Source organism: Mustela nivalis, assembly GCF_964662115.1.
Source record: "Mustela nivalis genome assembly, chromosome: 16".
NCBI classification, from domain to species: Eukaryota; Metazoa; Chordata; class Mammalia; order Carnivora; family Mustelidae; genus Mustela; species Mustela nivalis.
Window position 1 is genome coordinate 63,733,351 of NC_139035.1, and position 21,398 is coordinate 63,754,748.

The following is a 21,398-nucleotide window of genomic DNA, read 5'->3' on the forward strand; positions in this document are numbered from 1 at the left end:
GCCCGTATCCAAGGGCAGTGGGAGTGAGGCCTTGGGGGTGTCTGGGGACTAGGAGAACGGGTCCCTGCTTCCCGGGGTCTGGGTCTTGGAGGGGAGAACAGGACGGACCTTGGGTTCATGAGACCGGCAGGCGGGCGTTCCGAGCCACGCAGAAGGAAGATGCGCCAACACACTTCAAAAGAAATTCTGCCCTCAAATTCCCGGAGTCCCCGGTGCCTCCCCCATCCCACTGGTGTCGCCCTCACCCTCCCGTCCTCTCTGCCTTGGCCCTGCTCCTCTCAGGCCTCCCCGCCAGGAACGCTCGCCTTTGCCCTCAGGGCCTTTCCCACTCTTGGAGAAGCTCCCAGCCCTTCCAGGCTCCCCACAGCCCGGGGCCTCCTGGACTCCTCAGCCGCCCTGCCACCCGCACTGCCTGGTCCCAGGTTGAGGCTGGATTGTAGCGCCTGGGCAGGCTTGCTTCCCCCCCGGGGGCGGGGGCAGGGGCGGCTGAGTCGGGAGTGACAGGAGCGCAGGCGGGTGGCCAGGAAGTGGCTCAGGCTGTCTGGTTGGCAGAGACAGCAGACCCGCTGCGTCCAAGCCGAGCGTTTGGAAAAGGGTTTGGATGAGCGGGAGAAGCGCCAAAGGCCTGGAGCTTCCCGAAGGCGCCCCTGGCGGTGTGGGCTCTGCGAGCCGAGCCGGCTGGCCCCTGGGCGCTGCCTCCCCGTTTCCCAGCAGGTGGGCTTCCCGGGAGGAGCCTGGTGCCTTCTGTGGTTGGGGTGGAGACCGGGAGAGCGCAGGGGAGCCCAGCTTGGGGTCCTCACTAGGAGCCGTTCTCTCACCAGGCTCCCAGGACCCTGCCTGACTTTGCGCCTACTCCTTGCTGCTGTATCTCCTGCCGCTGCTGTCACCGCCGGGAAGACTCTGATTTCCATGAGGGCTCCCTCTCTTGTCCTAGACCCGCCATGACCTATTTCTGGAGCCTTCTAAAAGTACCCGGCCATCCAGAGACCCAGGGTCAAAGAATCAAAGCATCTCTCTCTTACTCCAGGCCCCCGTCCCTGAGTTCATATGTACTTGCCGGTGCCTGGGGAGCCCGTGGAGTGAGAGCCGGGCGGAGGGGATTCTGCACCCCATCCCAGAGGGAACGGGGTCCACATGTGCCTTTTGCTGAGCCACGGCCCCCGGTGGGTCACTCCAGCTGTAGACCTCTTTAGGGACAAGCAACTCCAGCCCCCTGAGCTCCAAGGGAGTTGGGAGGCAACCAGGAAGTGTGGCTGCCGGGAAGGAATGGGGCCGGGGACTAGGCTTCACGGAGCCTGCAGCCTGGGGAGATAGGAACAGCGCAGCACGTGTCGGACGGAAGCTTCAGATGAAATCTCTTGGAAAACAGGATGCCACTGTCCTAACATGGGCACCGTGATGCGCCAGCCCCAGGGGGCAAACATGTTTTCCAGGGGAGGAAAAGCTGCCAGAACCTGTTCTCTGTATGGGATCTCTGCATGTGGGGGGCATCCTCGGAAGGAGGAGAAGCAAGCTTAAAGCTTGAAACAGCCTTGGTCCTGGGGCACAGCATCAGTTCCCGCGTCCGCAATCTTCCACCACAGTGTCCGTCAGCACGCCCAACCCCTTCTCTACAAACCGGAGGGACCGAGGCAATGAGCAGATCAGAGCCGGCTTCCTACGACACGGAGAAACAAAGCTAGACAGACATGGGTCACGGACCTTTTGTCCCCACTGGGGGGACACTCTGATTTATAATCCACTCTCCTCTCTCCCAAAGCCTGAGGGTCTCCCCCCGGCCCGCCCCCCAAGCCTCCGACTCTTCTCTGATCTCACTGGACTAGGGCTGTTACTCATTCAGGAGCTCTCTGATTGACTCCTACCCCAACCCACGCACCCGACCGCCCGCAGCCCGGCCCTTCCCCCGCCTTGACCAGCTCCTCCCCAGCCTCGCAGGGCTTGACCCTCACTCTCACTCCTCTCCCCACCCCACCCATCCCTGTCCCTCCCTGACTCACATCCACGTCCCATTGACACAAACAAAAAATTTCAGCACAACCCACTCCGACCGGTTTGGCTTAGGTGTGCAGCCTGCCGTGGGGACAGAGACGAGCTGTAACCAGACGCCTGGACACACGCAGACTGTGCATGTCGGCTGTCGTGCTGACGGCAACAGCCCCAAGTGTGGACGCGGCAGGTGCACAGAGACACGAAGGGAACACAGGTTGGCGGGGTACAGCGTCCCGTGCTTCGTTTCCCGGCTCGCCTCCCTGAGGGCTCCTGGAGGGCAGCGACTGCATGCGAGGTGTCCCTGTCCCCTCCCTGGAGCTTCCGCAAGGAGGTGCCCACTGAGTGTCTGTGGGTAAACTAAGGCAGGCAGGCATGGTGTTGCCGCCCAGATGGTACACACGCTCAAGAAGCCGCCTGGGCGTGAAGCACGAGGGGAATAGGGTTTCAATGAGGAAGAAAGAACAGAACCCAGGAAATCAGGCACTGGTCTAGAAGGCTTCCCCCAGCCAGGATTTTCTTCCAGCCCCAGCCCTGGAATCTGCCCTCCCCGAGGCCTCGTCCCAGAGGAGGGAAGGGCAGGCCTAAGTGTGAGGACCCGTTCCCCCAAGAGCATGGCTCTCGTGAGATGCACCAGGGCACGAAGAGCGACTTGGGGATCACTGGGTGAGGGGGGCCAGACTCCTACCTCAAGCCAAAGCCAGGAGCGGCTGCCTGGCCTGACTGCCCTGGGGACATCCTGGCCTTGGCAAGTCCCACCTCCCCTCCGTGCTCCATAGGGCCAGAGCAGGGGTGAGTAACGGAGGGGCTCGCAGACTTCTGGCCAGTGGCACTGTGGAGGGGTGGGGGTATCCTGAGAACGGGAAGGCAGGGGTGGCGGGGGATACAGGAGCGGGATGCCCACCCTGTGACCTCACTGCTCTCCCACACCCATGCCTCAGTTTCTCCTCCGGTTTCCTGGACCAGGAGGGGTGAATCCGTGGGAAGGAAAGGAGCTCCTCTGAAACCATGCGATAGGATCCAAGGTGTGATAATTATAATTATAACACAGGATGCTCCCCCCTCCCATCCCCCCTGGCCCTGCTCCACCCCTGCTGCAGCGGATCTCAAAGCGGCATCGGGGTGAGGCTCTTCCTCGGGCACAGGCAGGGACCTGCGTCCTAAGGAGGGGAGGGGGTTTGCCAAGGTGGAGGCGGAGAGAAACTGGGGAGTTCGGGCATCTGGCCTGGCCCTCGAGGCCACCCCTGACCTGCTGGAAATAGTCCTCGAAGAAGAGGTCACCAGTATGGCCACTGCCGGGAGCTGGATCTGGACCGGAGTAGGGGGTCATGGTCCAGAGGCGGGGGTGCGAGTCTGGGTGACGGCCCAGGTTCAGGAGAGTCGGGATCTCCCCTTTACTGGCCCTCCCGGACCAGCCATTCCATACTGACATCCCTTCACTCACCAATTCGCCGTTTGCCTCCGACAAAAATGTGTTCAGTGCCCACCAAGTGCTGCGGGCTGACCTAGCAGGGGTGACGGAGATGAGGTCATTAAACAAGCCTGATGTTCCAGCCGCTCACAGACCCCGGCTCTGGTCCCGTCCCTAAAGCTTCACATATTTGCCGAGTCCCTGGCACGCAGCAGGCTCCAATCCATGCTTCGTGAACCAAAGCTTACATTTAGTAAAGGAGATAAGATGTGCACAAATTATGGGGACACAAGCTCTAATAAAGGGACTAGCAGAGACTGGGGAGGAACAGAGGGAGAAAGATTCATTTCGGGTGGGAGGAGCTGAGAGAGCTTCGTGAATGGTGTGGCCCTGGAGGTCCGTTTGGAAAGATGAATTTGATTTTGGCAGAGTTGAGGGCGTGGGCTGTGGGGTGTGGGAGACCCTCCCACGAGATGACCTTCCCTTCTTGCTCTGCAGTCCTCCTTCCCGCCTCTGGCCAGGCAAAAGGGTCCTGCTCCCAGACTTAACCTATATTTTCTTTTCTCATGTTTCCTTCCGTATTTACCTGGTTTTCTTAACCCCAGTCTGCCCCTGAGCTTGTCCCTCTCCTTCACCCGGTTTTTACGGTTTTACGGGAGCTGGCTCCCTTCCCCTGGCTACCCCAGACTGGCCAGGAGGGTTTTGTCTTTGACTTGGTGGTGGCATTTGATGCTCGAGGTCTTACGAGTGTGAGTACATATATTTACAAGGATTCAAGGACAGAGTATTGAAATGAAGATTACCCTCACAAAGTCCAGACGTGCTCTCATGACATGACCGTGGGGTAAAAGGGTAAAATGAACCATGGAGAGTTATGCTGATGCGCTTTTGGGACTCCTGGCGGGGTGACCGGAGGTGCTGAAGCTGAGAGAGTCCCGCTAGGGAGGCCAGGAGGCGGGGGCTAATTTCTCTGTCAGTCCTTCGGCTTCTGCTACAGAATGTGGGACGGAGGAGGGCCCCACCTAAGCTCCTTCTCCGGGATCTTTGAACTCAATCCCTGTCTCAGGGATAGAGATGTCTGAGAAAACCGTGTTACTATCGAAGCTGTCTGTCCTCCAGCAAGCCTGGTCCCCTCTCTGGGCCTCTTCTCTCATTTGGGCCAGTACTGGACTTCTCAGTTCCGGTCTTTGATTCTCAGCATCCAGGCTGAACCCCTCCAGGTGACTGGGGAACTTGGCAAGGCCCTGGGGAGGCAGCAAAGCTGGCCGGGGTGTGGGATGCTTGGGTTCCTTTCCACCCACAAGGGCCTTGCCCCTGTGCCTCCTGGCCTAGTGCCTCCCTCTTTGAGCCACCCTGGGCCTTCTTCGACCCCTCCCAGCCCCCCACCCCCCGCCCCGCACCTTGCCTCTCCCTTCTCAGCCTCTTCCATGCTGCCAGGTAAAGCCTGGAGCCGACGACGGGATCCCCCCTCCCTCCCCACCAGGTCCTTGCCTCTTCCCTCCCTCACTGGCGCCCATTAGCTAGCCCAGGCCGTGGGGGCGGTGGCTGCTGAGTCTCCGTGCCAGGCCCAACCCCCGGAGACGCACCTGTTCTGACCTGCTGAGCAGGTTCCCAGGTTTCTGCCATCGTTGTTGGCCACGGCGTGGGAAGCAGCTCTAGGGGAGCTCCGAGCTCCCGATCACGGCCTTTGGGGGGTAGCTCTAGCTGGGTGGGCACAGCAGGGCTGGACCCCAGAGGGACAGGCAGGTGTGTTCAGGCCTGAAGACGCCGTGATCTCCTGTCTCCCGGTCGGTGCCCTCTCCAGCTCTAGAGCCGGCTCCCAGGGAGAACTCGGTGGAACTTCAGAAACACCGGGCAGCTCCGCCTTCTGAACGATGCCCCTGTCCCTGGGAGCCGAGATGTGGGGGCCCGAGGCCCTGCTGCTGCTGCTGCTGCTGGCATCATTTACAGGTAGGACTTGCCTGAGCCATCAGGACCCTGGCTTCTGAGGCCAAGCCAGTACACATTTACACACGCACACACACGCACACACACATACACGCGCATACACGTAAACATTCTCTTTCCTCTGACTCTGGACTGCCGAACCGATCTGCCTCTCCCACCCCCACTTGCCAGTAGGGCCCCCCGCAGAGCCGGGGTAGCTCTTCCCCTTCGTACCCTCTTTCAGCCCCAGGCCATGTCGCCCTGTCTGGATTCCCCGATCACCTCTGCCGTAGCCTCGCCTAAGAAACAAGACATGGTGGCCCGGGCAGGTGGGCAGGGTAGGGGGAGCAGGTAGGGACCCTCTCACCCCAGGGCTTCCTGGAGGCTCCTTCGCCTGCCCCCCAGGCTCCAAAACTGCTGACTGGTGCTGGGCTGACTCAGGGCTGAGCCGGTTTAGAATCATCAGAGGTAGGAAGCCTGATGCCCAGAGAGGAGACAGGGCGTTCCTGTTTCCCTCTCCCCGCTCCCTGATGTCCGAGAGCTCCGAGACCAGAGCACCTGCTGGGAGACAGCTGGGGGGCTGGAAGCTCCTCCACTCCGGCCCCTCTCTCTCCCTGGGCACACTGTTAACCGTCTGGGTGGTCAGTTGGGCGTGATACTTGGATGAAGGGGGGTCTAGGGTAGGGAACCTTCTAGACGGGGTGTGGCCTCCTTTTGTTTATTCCCTCTCCCCTTATTTCCTTGACTAGATGCCTTCTGTTACTCTTGCCTGATGCGTACGAGTTACCGGAATTTATAATCTTCAGAGAGGCAGAGAGAGAGAGAGGGAGTGTGTGTGTCTATGCCCGCAGCGTGTGTGTCTATGCCCGCGTGTGCACAGTGAGACCACAGTGGGATTCCCTAGGCTGCTTCCAGGGTAATGAGTAAATGAGGAATCTTTGTCCTTGGAAGACAGAGCCCTGTCCGGATGGCCCCAGGCCCAGCTGCAAATGAATCTCATTGTTGAGCAGTGCACTGCAGTGATTCCCATCTCTGTCCCCCCCTGAAGCTGGGGGGAGAATGAGGCACAGATGTGCGGGTGGGTGGGTGCCACACTTGCTCTGATCTTCTAATGGGGGCGACGGGTCGTTGGCCAGCCTCCAATCACAGGATACTGAGCTTCAACCCCTGCCTCCCACGCCGTCTCAATTCCCATTTTCCAGACGACCCTCCTCACCTGCTCAGGCTCAGAGGGTGGGGTCCGGTCCCTGGGGCCAGGGAAGTTGGCAGCCGTTCTCCTGTGGGATCTACCCACCCCGGAATGATGGCATCATGGGGTCTCAGGACATGGAAGGGGCTGGACAGGCCCCCGCTATAACTGCCTCATTTTGCAGACAGGAAAACTACCTAAGAGAAAAAGGTAGGCAAATGACATCTTAAGATGACTGTATGTTAGGGGCACCAGGGTGGCTCAGTCAGTTCAGCGTCAGACTCTTGACTTCAGCTTAGGTCATGATTTCAGGGCCGTGAGATCGAGGCCCGTGTTGGGCTCTGCACTGGGCTCACACTGGGCAGGGAGTCTGCTTAAGATTTTCTCTCTACCCCTCCATTTCTCCCTTCCCCACCCACTGCTCACACACTCTCTGCCTCGCTCTCCCTCAAAAAAAAAAAAAAAGAAAAGAAAAAGATGACGAGTGTTAGAAGTATGACCAAGGTGAGTGTCCTTGTCTCCCAGCCCCTTGCCCATTAAAGGCTCGCACGTCTGGGTGGATGCTGGGTGCAGCTGGAGTGCTAGCTGCTGGAGACAGAGTGGGGACCACATTGGGTCCCCGCTTTTGTTCTCCAGGACACAAAGCTGTTCTTGCTGAGAAGCCCAGGGAAGGGGCAAGGAGGCGTCCTGTAGTCAGGGCATCACCCTGACCTTGCTCGCTGCCTGATGGGGGGGGGGGGCTATGGCTATGGGGACATCCTGGCCCCAGGATTATCCCGGGGACCCGGTGCCCAGCCAGCCACCACACCGCTGGGGCTGCCAGGACGTGTGCAGGGTTGGAGGGTACTCTGAAGCCTGGAGCTCAGTTCCCAGCCTGGTGACCCCCTCCACCACCACCCCCATTCTGACTCCTCTCTGGGTAACCCCCCAGGAAGCAGGACTGTTTTTGTTTCTGAAAAAGTTTTGGACAGGAGGTCAGGAGTCTTGCATTCTGGCCCCATTTCTGCTATGAATTTGCTAGGTGACCTTGGGCAGCTGAGGGTGTGGACTTCAGCAGACCAGGAGGTAGGACCTGCTGATCTCCATGGACCTTCCAGCTTTGTAGGCCTAGGGCTTTGTGGCTGTCCAGCCCCTGACTGGGGCAGGGGGGCAGGGGCGGTCGGTGCTGGGTGCTGGAGGAAGTGGTCAGTCCAGCCACGTGACAGCAGGGCTGTCCTGACCCATCTCTTGGGTGGGGGGACCAAGGGGACCTATACTCTGGATGCTGCCTTCTGCCCCTGCCTGGCTGCAAATCAGTGCCCACCCTCCCCAACTCCCGGCCATTAGAGCTCTGAGCCTCAGGGCCCTGCCCCACCCCTGCCAGGGAGACGCCTGACACCACAGCTCTTTGTCTCTCCTTAATGGGATGAGTTTCCGGGTGAGGTCCCCTCCCTTCTCCCTTCCCCATCTCCTGCCCCAGGGCCCAGGGGCCCAAATCTATAGGCCCAAATCTATAGGCACCCCTCCACTAGATGCCTGTTCCTTACTCTTTTTCTGGGCCCACTGGGTCCTGTAAGACCAGAGGGTGAGGGCTTCCCTGAATTCTATGGCCTGCCCTCCGAGGATTAGGATCAGCTTTCTACCGGAGGTTAGTTTCCTAGAAAGGGAGGGGCCCCATCCTTGCTTTTCTACTCCTGTTTACAGAGGGGGGCAGGCCGAGGGGGACAGGCCTAGTCGGGCAGGAGGTACCCAGACCTAGGGAAGCCAGCAGGGGAGGCCAGCTTCCCCACCCAAGGTGGCGGAGACTAGGAGAATCCCACGGAAGCCCTGTGGCCCCAGTGACCTTGGTCCCACCATAGTGTTTCAGGGGGGCTGGGCTAAGGGGTCCCCAGCTCCAGAGATGGCAGAGGAGTTTGCCCCTAGCCCATGGTCCCAGCTTTTAGACCGCAGCGTCGGGGTGTCGGGGCCCTGGAGCGCTGCAGGCCGAGGAGGACGGCCCCGTGGGGAGCAGCCGCGTGAAGGGAGGGGCCTGGACTTTCTGGCCCCCACGACTTCCCCTGGGACTGACCAAAGCCTAGTTGAGCGAAGGGCTGGGAGTGGGGTGTGGAGCTGAGTCAGGAGGGAAAGGAGCAGAGGAGCTGGGTCTGACACTGAATCTCACCGAAGGTTGAAGGTCAAGTTTAGAACTGGGGGCCTGTGAAGGAGGGGGACTGGATCCATCTTCCACGGGACTGGGGGGGGGGCCTCTGGTCTCAGGAGTTTTTCCCCAGGTTCGCTGGGCACCCCCCTCCCTGCTTGCCTTTAAAACTGGTTGAGTCCCGAGAGCTGGGTGGAGGGATGATGTGGGGTGAGGCAGAGCTAACCCCCACTTTGGGGGGGGGGTGGCAGGATTTCAAGGTGGGGGACGGCTAGGATCTCAGGAGTTTGAGAGACGCTGAATTCTGGGTCTCCCACCCACAGTGTGGCTGTTGTGGTGACTCAGCCGGGCTCAGACTCTGGCTCCGGGGGGGTTTAGGGGACTTATCTGCGCTGGGAGCTGTGTCTGGGCCAGAGCCGGGCTGCCTCGGGGCCTGTCCCCCGCATTGTTCTCGCCTCCCCCCTGGCATCGGTGTGGCCCCCTCCCCAGACACTAATCTGTGGGCGGGCACTTTGCCCGGGTTGGGAAGCTCTCACTAAGCTGGGGGGCTTAGGACCATGGGGGCTAAGTGAGGGGCTGGGATGAAGGCGGAGGGAGAATCTCCCAGTTTTCTGAGATCCTTAGCACTCGGCCAAGGCCAAGGTTGTGGGGGGAAGGGTGGAAGAAAATGGGCTCCCAGGTTGTTGCTGCCACCCGTCCCACAGGGGGGGCTTCAGGGCTCCTCCCGGGTCCTCTGTCTCACCCCAGACTCTCCCACGGATTCCTGCTCTGTCTGGTAGAGGCCACTGCTGTGGGGCGAGGGCAGCAAGTGTTAACAAAGGAGAATGAGCCCCTGCACAGCTTGGACCCCTCCCCTTAGCCCTAGGCACGACCCCCCCTTCCCACCAAACCCACACCAGACAGCCCTCACCCCAGGCCTGGAGCTAGAGCTGGTTTTTCTGGTGGTGGCAGGAGCAGCGGCAGCAGAGGCCTGACAGATTCCCAGGGAGAGAGAGGGCTCCTGGGGGGGGCCCCCAGGGGCTGGGGGGGCACTTGGGGAGTGGGGGAGTGGTGACAAAGGTGGGAGTCCTTCTAGTAGGAACCTGAGGAGCAAGGGTAGGGTGAGCTTTTGTTTTGCTCTGCTGGGGAGTCCTGGATGGCAATTTCCCATCACCTGGAGGGACAGTGACCTCATCTCTGGGTACCTACCTCCACCTGAGATGAATCTGCCCTCAAGTCTGGGGTGAGGTGGGGAGGGGTGCCTGGCAACACTCCAGCTGAGATGCAGAGGTGAAGAAACAGAGCCACATGCCCCTGACGGAGGGCAGCTAAGACAGCCAGACACGCGGAGCCAGGAGAACCCGACATCAAACTATTTCCTGGGTGTTCAGAGCCCCGCGGGCCGAGGACGCGCGCCGTGCACGCGGACATGAGAGCCGTGCACGGAGTCGTGTCTGCGCATAGGTTCGCCCGCACTTGCCACTCCACGGCTCCCCTCTCCCCGCGCGGACAAGCACCTCCATTTCCCTAACGATGAGCTGTGAGCGCACACGAGTGTGAAACACTCCCCAGTCCGCGGAAGGTGCCGGCCTCACCGGTGAGCCCCGCGCTGAGCCCTGCCAGGCCCTCTCCTGAAGATGCCCTACACGCGGGGGCTCCCACGGACTCCCTCCCCCTCCTGGCACACCCTCGTCCAGGCCCCCTGCGTGTCCCCACCCCATCTGCACCAGCCGGGATGCTGATGGAGAAAGCCCCCCCCCGGAGGAGAGCCTCCTTTCCCAAAGACTCGGCCATCCGTGGCTGCCTGCCTCAGTGTCCCCTCCGGAGATCGGAGGCGGGGCCTCACCCAGAGAGGGAGGTTGAGACCCAGGCCTGGTATAGGGGAGCCGGCAGCCAGCCCAGTCCAGGAATGGAGGGCTTGTCTGGGAGCGGGCGGGGTACACGGAGGGAAGGGCCACAAAGAGGCCCGTGGGGGCCCGGCCAGGGGTGGGGGAGGCTGAGGGCAGGGATCCCGTCTGGCCAGTTGGGCCTGTTCCTTCCCTTGCGCAAGGTGGTGGCTGGTGGCGGCTGCGGCTAGGCACCGTGCGGCAGCGTCTGAATCACTACGGCTCCTGACCAGCGTCCCGGGGGCTCCCCTGGGAGGAGGGGTGGGGACGGTCAGAGGGGGGAGTGACCAGCCAGCACAGCCCACCGGCCTCGGCAAACGATCTGCAGTAGAAGGGTCTGTGGGCTTGGCGGGGGCCCAGCAACCACATGCCCGCAGGGTGACCTCACCAGGCAGGCGGTGTGTCTCCTTTGCTCTGGTGACATCATCATGCTGACGCCGGGCGGGCACTGGGTGGGGGAGAGAAGGAGGAGGCAGTCCTGGCCTGCCCTGGCCTGGAAGTCTGGGCTTCTGGGTCCAGTTAGCCCAGGCAGGGATCCTAGAGCCCAAGTTCCCTCTTCTTCCTTTGTAGCCGGAGCACACTTGCGTGTACATGTGTGCAAGTATGTGTGTGTGTGTGTGTGTGTGTGTGCACATGAACTGGAGGAGAGTGTGCTCCTGCTGAACAGTGGATTAGGACAGTGGGGGGCTGTGGGAGAGGTCCTGGAGGGACTCCCCTGTTTGCCTACTACCTCATCCTGCAGGGCTCCTGCTTGTTACTGGGGAGCGGGTATCCTGGACTCACAGGGAGGGACTGGGAGGGACTGGGAGGGACTGGGAGGGTTACGACTCAGGCATTTATGCCTTGTACCCTAAAGAAGGTATGTGTCAGGGAAAACCTGGCTGATCAGTTGTGGAGAGGGGCAGATGGTTGGCAAGGGTAGATAGGGATGGAAATATGCCATCCGACATCGTCCCAGAAAGAGTCTTTAGGGAGGTTAGAGCGGTCCAGTGGACCAGGGCTTGGAATCCCGGCACCCACAGACAGCAGCATCTGAAGCGGAGCTTGTGCTGGGGGTGATCCCCTATCTCAAGCCCACCTCCAGCCCTTCCTTGGCAGCCTGGCTCACCCCAGCGCCGGGAGGAGGTGTCTGGAAGGGGTGCGGGTAGTTAGCTGGACTCCCCAGGCTGGGCTGGGTGGGACCAAGACCAGCTTAGGCAGGTCAGGGCCCTGGTATCTGGCCCTGCAGGTCTGTCCCGTCCTGTTCAGGTCCTCCCAACGGCATCCTCCCTCCGCCCCTGCTGGCAGGGCCGTGGGACCCCCTGGCCCCGGCTCTGAGTCCCTGGAACCCTCTGGTCCACTCTCGTGGGGCTTCACCTTCTTCCTGGAGAACTGCACCCCCCCCCCCCGCTTCTTTCTCCCTCTGTGCGGTCCAGAGCTGCTCCCTGTAGCCGCAGACCCAGGTAGCCAGCCTATCCAGCCCACACCCCTGGTTGCCGTGCCAACCCCTTCCCTGTCTGCCCAGCCCAGCTGAAGACTCATTCCTCTTCCTTCTACCGTTTCCTTCTTCTGCCTCTCTCTCTTTCTCTCTCATTCATTCATTCAGCCGATACAATGAATCGGACACCCATTAAGTGCCACTGAGCGCTAAATCAGAAACCAGGTTTCCCACCGTGATGTCTCGGGGAGCTCTGTCCAGTGGGACTGGCAGACAAGAAAAGAGCGAACGCCATCCGGGGGATGCAGGACTCTGGTGAGGCGAGAGCAGGGTGCCAGGGCAGAACAGGGGAGGGCACCTCGCCCTGCCCGAGGTGGGGATGGGGGTGGGGGAGGGAGGATGCTCGGAGGAAGTGATGTCTAAGCGGAGTCCTAAAGGATGACTAGTCCCAGCCCCGACCAGCGGAGCTACCAGACAGAGAGGGAGGAGGGCCTTCCAGGAGGGGCCCAGGGTGCGCGAGGCGTGTGCCGTGCTGGCCAGAGGCAGGGGCTGCGGTTGCGGGGTGTCCGTTCCAAGGCAAGGAGCTCTCGCCACCCCAGGCAGAGCCCCTACTCTGCCCCTACACTGTGCTTCCCACGCTTTATTCCATAGCTCCCCGTGGAGGTCTCCCTGACCCCAAGCTGCCCCAGGCCCTGCCTCCCTCCGGAGTCACTCAGCCTAGAAACCAGGGACTTGTCTTTGTCTTTTCTCTTTCATCTCTCCTTCTGGTCAGTGATCAAATCCTGCCCAGTCTCCCAGGGGGGGCGCCCCCCCGTCACACAGCACGAACGTTCCTAGTGTCTCTGGTCTTCAGCCTTCAGCGTCCCTGCTTTCCCGTTGGAGGGCACATCGCCCCTGGCCCCTCACTGCGCTGATTCCCCAGGGCCTCCACTGCCTGGTGTGGCAGACCTGACCTCGTGTCCCACTCACGCTCCACTCCCCCCTCTGCCTGAGGTGTGTCTTCCCTCTCTGCTTCCTGCACCAGCCAGCCTCTCGGGCCCTCAGGTCTGCCCACCTCGGCCCCGCACCCGGAATTCCTTTCCAGGTCTCTCCCCATTCTGGTCCTCCCTGACGCCTGCATGCGGCCCTCCCACAGGACTCAGGTCCCCAGTGACTGCCCCATCCCACAGCTAGCCTGCCACACTCCACTGGGCACTAGACCCGAGTCTGTCCCACGTTTCCATATTTGTCCCCAAATCTACTGCTTCTTTCTGAACAGATCTCAGGTGACCTGAGGGCAAGGAAGGGATCCTTCTTGGAAAATGAGGGGACATGATAGTGACACCGGGGAGCCTCGTGGATGCACACCTCCTCGCTGGTCCCTGTCTCTGGTCCTCTGCTCCTGGCCCCGGTCCTGACCCCGTCGCCGTGTGTCTGCCCTGACCTCATCTCTCTGGGTCTCTGACCTGGGGCCTCTCTGTTCTTCTGTGACTTGCTCATTCCTGTCTCTGAGCCTTGGTTCGTGCCATTCCTCCCACAGAGAATACCTTCTTCTCTCTGGGAATCCAGGTCTCTCATCTTCAAGCCATGAAAAGAATGTTTTGAAAGGCTTCTTGGGCTGGACCCTTCCCACACTAGGTGCCCCATCGTAGAAGCCAGCTGTTTTTGACCCGTGCTGTTTTCGACCCCTGCCTTGGCTCCTGGCCACACCTCCTGAAAACATTCATTTCCCTGCCCCACCTCCCCTGGGTAGGTGGAACCTTCTGTGAAAGTTCGTCGCCGGCTTCCCCGGTCTTTTCCGCGTAAAATCCATTTCTGGGACAGGACCGCGAGCTCCCCCAGGGCAGAAGCTGGGTATCTCTCTTTCAGTTAGCGCCTCCCACCTCAGGATTCCCCGGGACACAATCCGGGGCTGGAAGAGGGTGTGACTCGTGCAGCCAGGGACCCGGTAGCCTTAGGCAAGCACTTCCTGTCTCTGGGTCTCAGTTTCCTCATCTGTTAAATGGTGATAATGACGCCCACCTCTTGGGCAGGTTTTGTGGATCTAATGAGGTAATGGACAGAAGGTGCTTGGCAAGCACAAAGTGAGTTCTGGTGGCCTTCTCTGTTATCATGCATAAGTGTGCCCCCACCCTCACCCCCCCACCCCGGTTCCTGCGACACCCCTAATCTTGGCCGCTCCTGTCCGCCCCCTGCAGGCCGGTGCCGGCCGGGCGAGCTGGAGACCTCGGACCTGGTGACCGTGGTGTTGGGCCAGGACGCCAAGCTGCCCTGCTTCTACCGAGGGGACCCCGGCGAGCAGGTGGGGCAGGTGGCCTGGGCTCGGGTGGACGCGGGCGAGGGCCCCCGGGAGCTAGCGCTGCTGCATATCCAATACGGGCTGCACGTGGGCGCGGCCTATGAGGGCCGCGTGGAGCAGCCGCCCCCGCCACGGAGCCCCCTGGATGGCTCCGTGCTCCTGCGCAACGCGGTGCAGGCCGACGAGGGCGAATACGAGTGCCGCGTCAGCACCTTCCCCGCGGGCAGCTTCCAGGCGCGGCTGCGGCTCCGCGTGCTGGGTAAGTGGGGGCGCCGGGGGCGGTTGGGGGGTGCCGCGGGTGCAGTTGCCCCAGGTCCGCGCAGCGCGCGCCTTCGAAGGCAGGGGCCCGGGGACGCAGAGACGGGGTCTGCAGAATTGCACGGGGCCGAGGGAGAGCAAAACTAAGGGGCAGGGCCCTGCGGGGGCGAGGAGGCCTCACCCAGTCCGTCCTCCCACCCAGTCTCGAAATTCTCTCCAAGTGACCTCAACAGCTTGCTACCTATAGCTCTGTCAGCCTTGGGGAAGAATCCATTTATTAGAACATTCTTCCTTCTGTTGACCTGCACACTCACAGCACTCCCCCAGCACTCACAACTTGGTCACTCTGGCCTTCGGAAGCAAGGAGGCCCAGACTCACTCTGCCTTCTGCACCCCAGCCTTTCAGAGGTTCTGCACCCCAGCCTTTCAGAGGTTCTGCACCCCAGCCTTTCAGAGGCCTTTCCTCTCCCCAGCCCACCTCCCACCTCCTCTTCTGGAAGCTACATTTGCTAGTTTCTGCGACAGTTCTACCAAAACCACTCATTCACAGCCTCTCTTGCCATCCTGGGTTCCATGGTTTTAAAACATGGGGCTGATGGGAGCCTGGGTGGCTCAGAGGGTTAAGGGTCTGCTTAGGCTCGGGTCACTATCCTAGGGTCCTGTGGATCAAGACCCGCATTGGGCTCCCTGCTCACTGGGGTAGCCTGCTTCTCCCTCTGCTTGTGCTCTCTTTCTCCCAAATACATGAATAAAATATCAAACAAACAAACAAACAAAATCATGGGTCTGAGATAGGGACACACAGACCCAGCTTTGACTAGCGTGGCTGATACTTTTCTCGGTCTGGACCTTCTGTGAATGAGGCTGGATTGGAGATCACAATCACTTTTAAACCACTGCTCTGCACTGTGGGCACTTGTGGTCCACAGATGCCCCAGACCTGTGGTCTAGTTAAGTCTTTTCCATTCTGAGCTTGAGCTGGACATGTTAGGAAGATAAAAAATAAAGACCTTTAGTTTCCCCTTATCCACGTGGAACTTAGTAACACTAGCCTTGGGGGTGAAAATGCCGAGTGTGAATCTTGGCTTCCTCCCCTCACAGCTGATGATCTAGGACAAATGATTTCACCTGCCCAAGCTTCAGTGTCCTCTCTTGTAACTCAGGGGTAATGATCCTTATTTTGCTGGTCTGTTGACAGGATTAAATGAAAAAACATTTATGAAGTGTTCAGCACAATACCCCGCACATAATGAGTGCTTTGGAGGTGGTGGCTGTGATTATTAGGGTACAGATGTTGTCTGATTAGCTTTTTGTTTACTTCACTAGTTTATTAAGAAAATGATCCATGCTCATGATAAAAAAAAAGTATCAAATAATAGAGAAAGGTACGAAGTCAGCTGAAATTCTACCACTCATCTGGTGTCTATGTTGGTGAAATAAGGAAAGAAAAAGGGCCAGAAAACGTTTGCCTGTGCAAGACACAGCTGGGACGGGGCAGGGCCTCCTGGTGGGTGTGCTGACCTCGATCCTTGCCTCCCGCCACCCGCAGTGCCTCCCCTGCCCTCTCTGAACCCCGGTCCCGCGCTAGAAGAGGGCCAGGGCCTGACGCTCGCAGCCTCCTGCACAGCAGAGGGCAGCCCAGCCCCCAGCGTGACCTGGGACACGGAGGTCAAGGGCACCGCGTCCAGCCGCTCGTTCAAGCACTCCCGCTCAGCGGCTGTCACGTCCGAGTTCCACCTGGTGCCCAGCCGCAGCATGAATGGGCAGCCGCTCACCTGCGTGGTGTCCCACCCCGGCCTGCTCCAGGACCAGAGGATCACCCACGTCCTCCATGTGGCCTGTGAGTACATGGATCTTGGGAAGAAAGACTCTGAGCCACCGCAGCCTGGCCAGGCTGGATCCCGAAGGCCCCCTTGTGTGGCCGAGAGAGCATTGGTGCAAAGGGAGATGAGCCCGTCCCGGATGACCTTGAGGGATCACTCAGACCGCTCTGACCTTCGGACCTTATTTACAAGGGAGATTGCGCTGCTCCGCAGGGTTGTGGGGAGAATTGGGTAGAAACACACGATTGAAAACCTGTTTTGAAATACGTGCAGACAGACAGGCTTGCCGAGGGCCGCCGGCCACATCGCGTGGCCCTCGTGCTCGTTGGACAAGCCCTCCTTCCGCTACCTACCAGCTGTTACTCAGTCTTGTTTGTCTGCCTTGTCCCCGGCAGCGGCAGGAGTGTCATTATACGGACTTGACAGGGCTGTGATCGGAATCAGAAGCCACGAAGGCCAAGGCCCTCACACACAGAGAGCTTTAGATGGTCCTCAGGGAGTGGCAGATAGGGTTTTCCTGGCATTCGGGTCTCAGCCTCTTCGGGCGGAGGACTCTTTTCTGTTCATACTAACTCCGCATCTGGCCCAAAGTAGGTCCTCAGCAAATGGTTGTTAAAGAGATATGTGAGTGAGCAGGATCATTGAGCCTTTGGAAAATCAGGGAGCGTTTATGCAACACCTGTTCTGTGACTCGCCCACCGCGGGCAACCACAGGGATTCAGAAAAAGTGTGAATCTTTTCCGAGGGACTTGGAGGCTCATTGCCCAGATGAATCAATATGGACACGGAGCTCGGAGAGGGGAGGGGGCCGTGCCACAAGGACCCAGCCAGGGTGGGCAGGCCAGGTTCGGCGCCTTCGAGGAACAGCTTGATGGCCTGAGAAAAGCCTCATTCCCCTGCTTTCTCCTCCCACCTCCCATGCCAGTCCTCGCTGAGGCCTCGGTGAGGGGCCTTGAAGACCAGAAGCTGTGGCAGGTTGGCAAAGAAGGAGCCACTCTCAAGTGCCTGAGCGAAGGGCACCCCCCACCCTCGTACAACTGGACACGGTAAGGGCCTAGCCCCGGGGGACAGTCCCTGCCTTACTGGGCTGCCATGTGCACCTTATGGGCTGGGACTATCTATCCTGAACCCCAGATTCATGGGGGCCCATGCCCAGACCTGTGCAAGATTACCTGTGGTCACAAGGACATTATCATTAACTCCTACCAGGAAGTCTACCATACGTGGTCACTGGGAGGGAGTAAGACAGTAAGTCCTTGGGGGTTTTTTCCCCCTAACTTTAGAATTATGACATACAATACGCTATCTTAAATATTAGCATTTTATGTATTTAGGTGAGTGCCTAAAGTGGGCGAGACAAAAAGCTAGAGCTGGCTGTGACTGCTCTTAAAGCGACACCATGACCCCCAAGAATGGCTGGCGCCTCCGCCCGATCGGGTCAGAGCCGTCCAGGGGCTCGGGGAGGGGTCAGCCGCCCCCATGGGAGCCCCCGACAGGCGCGCTCTTGTACGCTGAGCCGTGCACGTGACCTCGTGCCTCGGGCTCCGCTCCAATGTCCTGACGTTAGGGATGCCGGGTGCTGGGGCGTGCGGTCACATTTTCCAAGTACGGCTGAGCCCAGATAGGAAAGGGGTGTCCTGTCGTGTGGCCCTCAGACCACGTCGGCCTGGTGCCCGGCGCCAGATGGCTTGAGGCCTGTGGGAGCCTGTGGGATGGCTCGCGTGTGGATCTTCCCCGGGTGTGTGTGGGGGGTGCCCGGGTCAGGCTGGGCGGCGGGGAGAAGGGGCCTCTGCCTGGACCTGCCCAGGGGAGGGAGGGGCACCGTGGGAACAGCCAGCGGCTCTGGGTGACGTCATGGGGGAGGGAGGTGGAGAGCTGCCCAGGCACGTCGGGTGGTGGCAGCCTCCACCCGCCCCAGCTTCCCTGTCCTCCAGGTTGGACGGGCCCCTGCCCAGCGGGGTCCAAGCGGAAGGGGACACGCTGGGCTTTCCTCCGCTGACCACAGAGCATAGTGGCATCTACGTGTGCCACGTCAGCAATGAGCTCTCCTCCAGGGACTCTCAGGTCACTGTGGATGTTCTTGGTGAGCACCCAGGGCAGACACGGGGTGGGGGTAGGGGGGTGGCGGGTGCTGGGCCAAGGGCCTGGAGGGCCACTAGCAAACAAGACAGAGAGGGTGAACTGTGGGAGTGCTGATTGGGGGGGACGGGGCTGCGCAACTACTTTGCAGAGGGTCAGGCTGAGCCGGTGGTTTGGGATGTGTTCGGGGAGGACCAGGCTGCAGGGTTTGTGAGGGCTGCGGGTGGGTCAGGGGTCTGAGCATCCTCCTTAGACAGAGGCCTGTCCCTGGCAGACCCTCAGGATGCCCCCGGGAAGCAGGTGGACCTGGTGTCGGCCTCTGTGGTGGTGGTGGGTGTGATCGCCGCCCTCCTCTTCTGCCTCCTGGTCGTCGTGGTGCTGCTCATGTCTCGGTACCACCGGCGCAAGGCTCAGCAGATGACCCAGAAGTAGTGAGTACCGCCTGTCCCCGGCGGGTGGAGCTAAGCTGGGAGCAAAGACCAGGTGAGCGGGAGGTGGGGGCCAGGCCAGGGGAGAGAGGGGAGACTGGGAGCCTGTGGTCGGGAGGTGGTCCAAGGGCTTCGGGAAGTGGGAAGGGTTTGGACCACAGCCGGAGGGGGACAACCGCACTGCTGAGTGAGGGTCCAGTCCGGATGCCTGGGCATCACCGAGCACATACACTCCAGCACACGCGCGCACACACGCTGTCACCTGCAGCCACTCACTCACGCGTGGGGACAGCACAGCACCCGCCCTCTCCAGCGCCGTCTCACATAGGCTTGGCCACAGCTGGGCCCACGCTGGGAGCCCAGGACCTGCGTCAGCAGCTAACGGGAGCCTGTCTTTCCCAGTGAGGAGGAGTTGACCCTGACCAGGGAGAACTCCATCCGGAGGCTGCATTCCCATCACGCGGACCCCAGGAGCCAGGTGCGTGCCGGGGTTGGGTGCATCCCCGGGGCTGGGGGTCCCTCTGCGCACCAGGAGCACAGCCTTCCCCGGGGTCCGGCCCCTGACTCGCAGCGGGGGCTGGCGCGGGGGACCTGGGGGCGCGGCTGCCCCGGGCCTGGGGGCTGTGCTGAGAGCCACCATCTGCCGCGGTTCCGGGTGAGGCTGAGTGGTTGGCGGGGGATGCCCGCGTCAGGGAGAGTGCACAGGTCGGGTTGGGGGAAGAGGTGACGAGGGAGGACGGGGAGCCCTGTTCTGACTCCTGCCCCGTGTCCGGGACCCACAGCCGGAGGAGAGTGTAGGGCTGAGAGCCGAGGGCCACCCTGATAGTCTCAAGGACAACAGTAGCTGCTCTGTGATGGTGAGGCCCCGGCCCCACCGGCGTCCCCACTGCTCTCCTCAGGCCCCTCTCCTGCTCCCGGAGGCGGCGGCCCGCGGCCCCGCCCCAGTCCCTGTGTCTCTGCCCCCGCACGTCTGCCGTGCCTGTGTCTCCCGCCGTCCTTCCCGTGCCGGACACTCGCTCCCGGGCCCCAGCTCCGAGCCCCGCCCGGAGCTTTCGCCTCACCTCTGACCCTTCGGCTCCCTCCCCGCCCCCGCCGCCCATCCCCCGTCTGGTGGCCCCGCCTGGGTTCCTGACGCCCCCTCCGCCCTCGGTGTCCAGAGTGAAGAGCCGGAGGGCCGCAGTTACTCCACACTGACCACGGTGAGGGAGATCGAAACACAGACAGAACTGCTGTCTCCGGGCTCGGGGCGGGCCGAGGAGGAGGAAGACCGGGATGAAGGCATCAAACACGCCATGAACCATTTCGTTCAAGAGAATGGGACCCTGCGGGCCAAACCCACGGGCAATGGCATCTACATCAATGGGCGGGGGCATCTGGTCTGACCCAGGCCTGCCTCCCTCCCCTGAACCCAGCTCCTTCTGCTGACCTGGGGAATGTCTACTCATCACCGGGGCTTCCCTACACACCTTGTTTCTTGAGGAAGCTGCTCCCCGTCCCACTGACTGCTCGACCTATTCCTCCAACCCTCCTGTTCGGCGAGGGTGGGGCTCTGCCGGTTGAGCCCTCCCCGCCCTCCGGTGTGTGCGTGTGCACACACACGATTGTGTGACTGTTCACAGACCCTGTGCGTGTGTGCGTGTGCATGCGTGTGCGCGTGTGTGTGTGTGACAGGCCAAGTGAACTAAGATGGGCTTGGCTTGTGTATGGCGTGGCTATGTGCCCTCTACCTGGAAGCCCAGGTTATCCCCTCAGACCCCAGAGCAGTATTAATGACGCAGAGGTTGGAGGCGAGAGGCGGAGACTGTGGGTCCGACCCAGGTGTGCAGGCAGAGCTGGAACTGGATTCCGGCCTCCTGAGTTGGGGAGCCGGGCTCCCACCACTGGGGAGCCCAGGGGCACATGTTGAAGTGGCCGGCCCAGGGGACAGCCAGGGACTAGCGCTCTTACTGGAGAAGCCCTTGGCCTTCCGGTGTTCTCTGGTGGCCTCTGCTGGCGTCTGGGCCTGCTGCATGTGCATATTTTCTATACCTAAGCCTGCTGGGGGAGCTTCTTCAAGGAATACTGCTCCAAATACTTTAATCAGAGAAAACACATCTTTAAAAACAAAAACAAAAGCAAAAAAAACTTTTGATTTATCTGGATGTTTGTTATTACTTGGTTGGCTTAGCTCGAGGCCAGCCGCCATGGGAGGTCAGCAAACCTGGACCTTGCTCAGACCCTGGCAAGGGGTCCATGCCCGGGCTTTGGAAAGGTGCTTCTTCGAAAGCACTTGAATTGAGGCGGTCTCCTGGGTGGGAGCCTGGCGCTGTGGGGTCTGAGTCGGGGCGGGAGCCCCTGGGTCCCTGGCTGCAGGAGGACCGGGTGGGGTCCCGGCCCCTCCCCCAGCCGCCTTTCTCCTCACTGCATCCACAGTGGTCTGTGGTCCCTCGGGGTCGGGGTGGGGGGGCTGCAGAGACTGGGGGACAAGGGCTCCTGGTTTGGTTGTGGTGTCAGGGAAATAGGGTAGTGATTACAGCCCGAGGGAGGGGGAGTTAGGGTGGTGTGAAGGAGTTGCTGGGGACAAGAATGTCTCCTTTCCCCCAGGAGCCTCGGGATCACTCCCCTGGGGCTCTTCCCACGGTT

General features: G+C 60.8%; 1 protein-coding gene across 2 annotated transcripts; it reads left to right on the forward strand.

The window, feature by feature from the left end:
- The first annotated feature begins 5,018 nt into the window (after window positions 1–5,018).
- Window positions 5,019–20,902, forward strand: NECTIN4 (nectin cell adhesion molecule 4). Of its 2 annotated transcripts, XM_082704279.1 has the most exons (9): window positions 5,019–5,347; window positions 14,088–14,447; window positions 15,996–16,286; window positions 17,195–17,315; window positions 18,204–18,352; window positions 18,623–18,779; window positions 19,179–19,254; window positions 19,559–19,633; window positions 19,934–20,793. In XM_082704279.1, the coding sequence occupies exons 1-9, from the start codon at window positions 5,272–5,274 to the stop codon at window positions 20,156–20,158; spliced, it is 1,530 nt and encodes a 509-aa protein (XP_082560405.1). In that variant the 5' UTR covers window positions 5,019–5,271; the 3' UTR covers window positions 20,159–20,793. The 2 variants fall into 2 exon arrangements, with proteins under 2 accessions (XP_082560405.1, XP_082560406.1); XM_082704280.1 differs by lacking the exon at window positions 19,559–19,633 and having other exon boundaries at window positions 19,934–20,902.
- Window positions 20,903–21,398: the final 496 nt, after the last annotated feature.

Excerpts from the sequence above, each read along its gene's own strand:
- NECTIN4 (XM_082704279.1), top strand. The coding sequence starts at position 5,272 with ATGCCCCTGTCCCTGGGAGCCGAGATGTGGGGGCCCGAGGCCCTGCTG. Across the intron at positions 19,255-19,558 it reads ACGCGGACCCCAGGAGCCAG|CCGGAGGAGAGTGTAGGGCT; the intron begins GTGCGTGCCGGG and ends CGGGACCCACAG. Across the intron at positions 19,634-19,933 it reads ACAGTAGCTGCTCTGTGATG|AGTGAAGAGCCGGAGGGCCG; the intron begins GTGAGGCCCCGG and ends CTCGGTGTCCAG.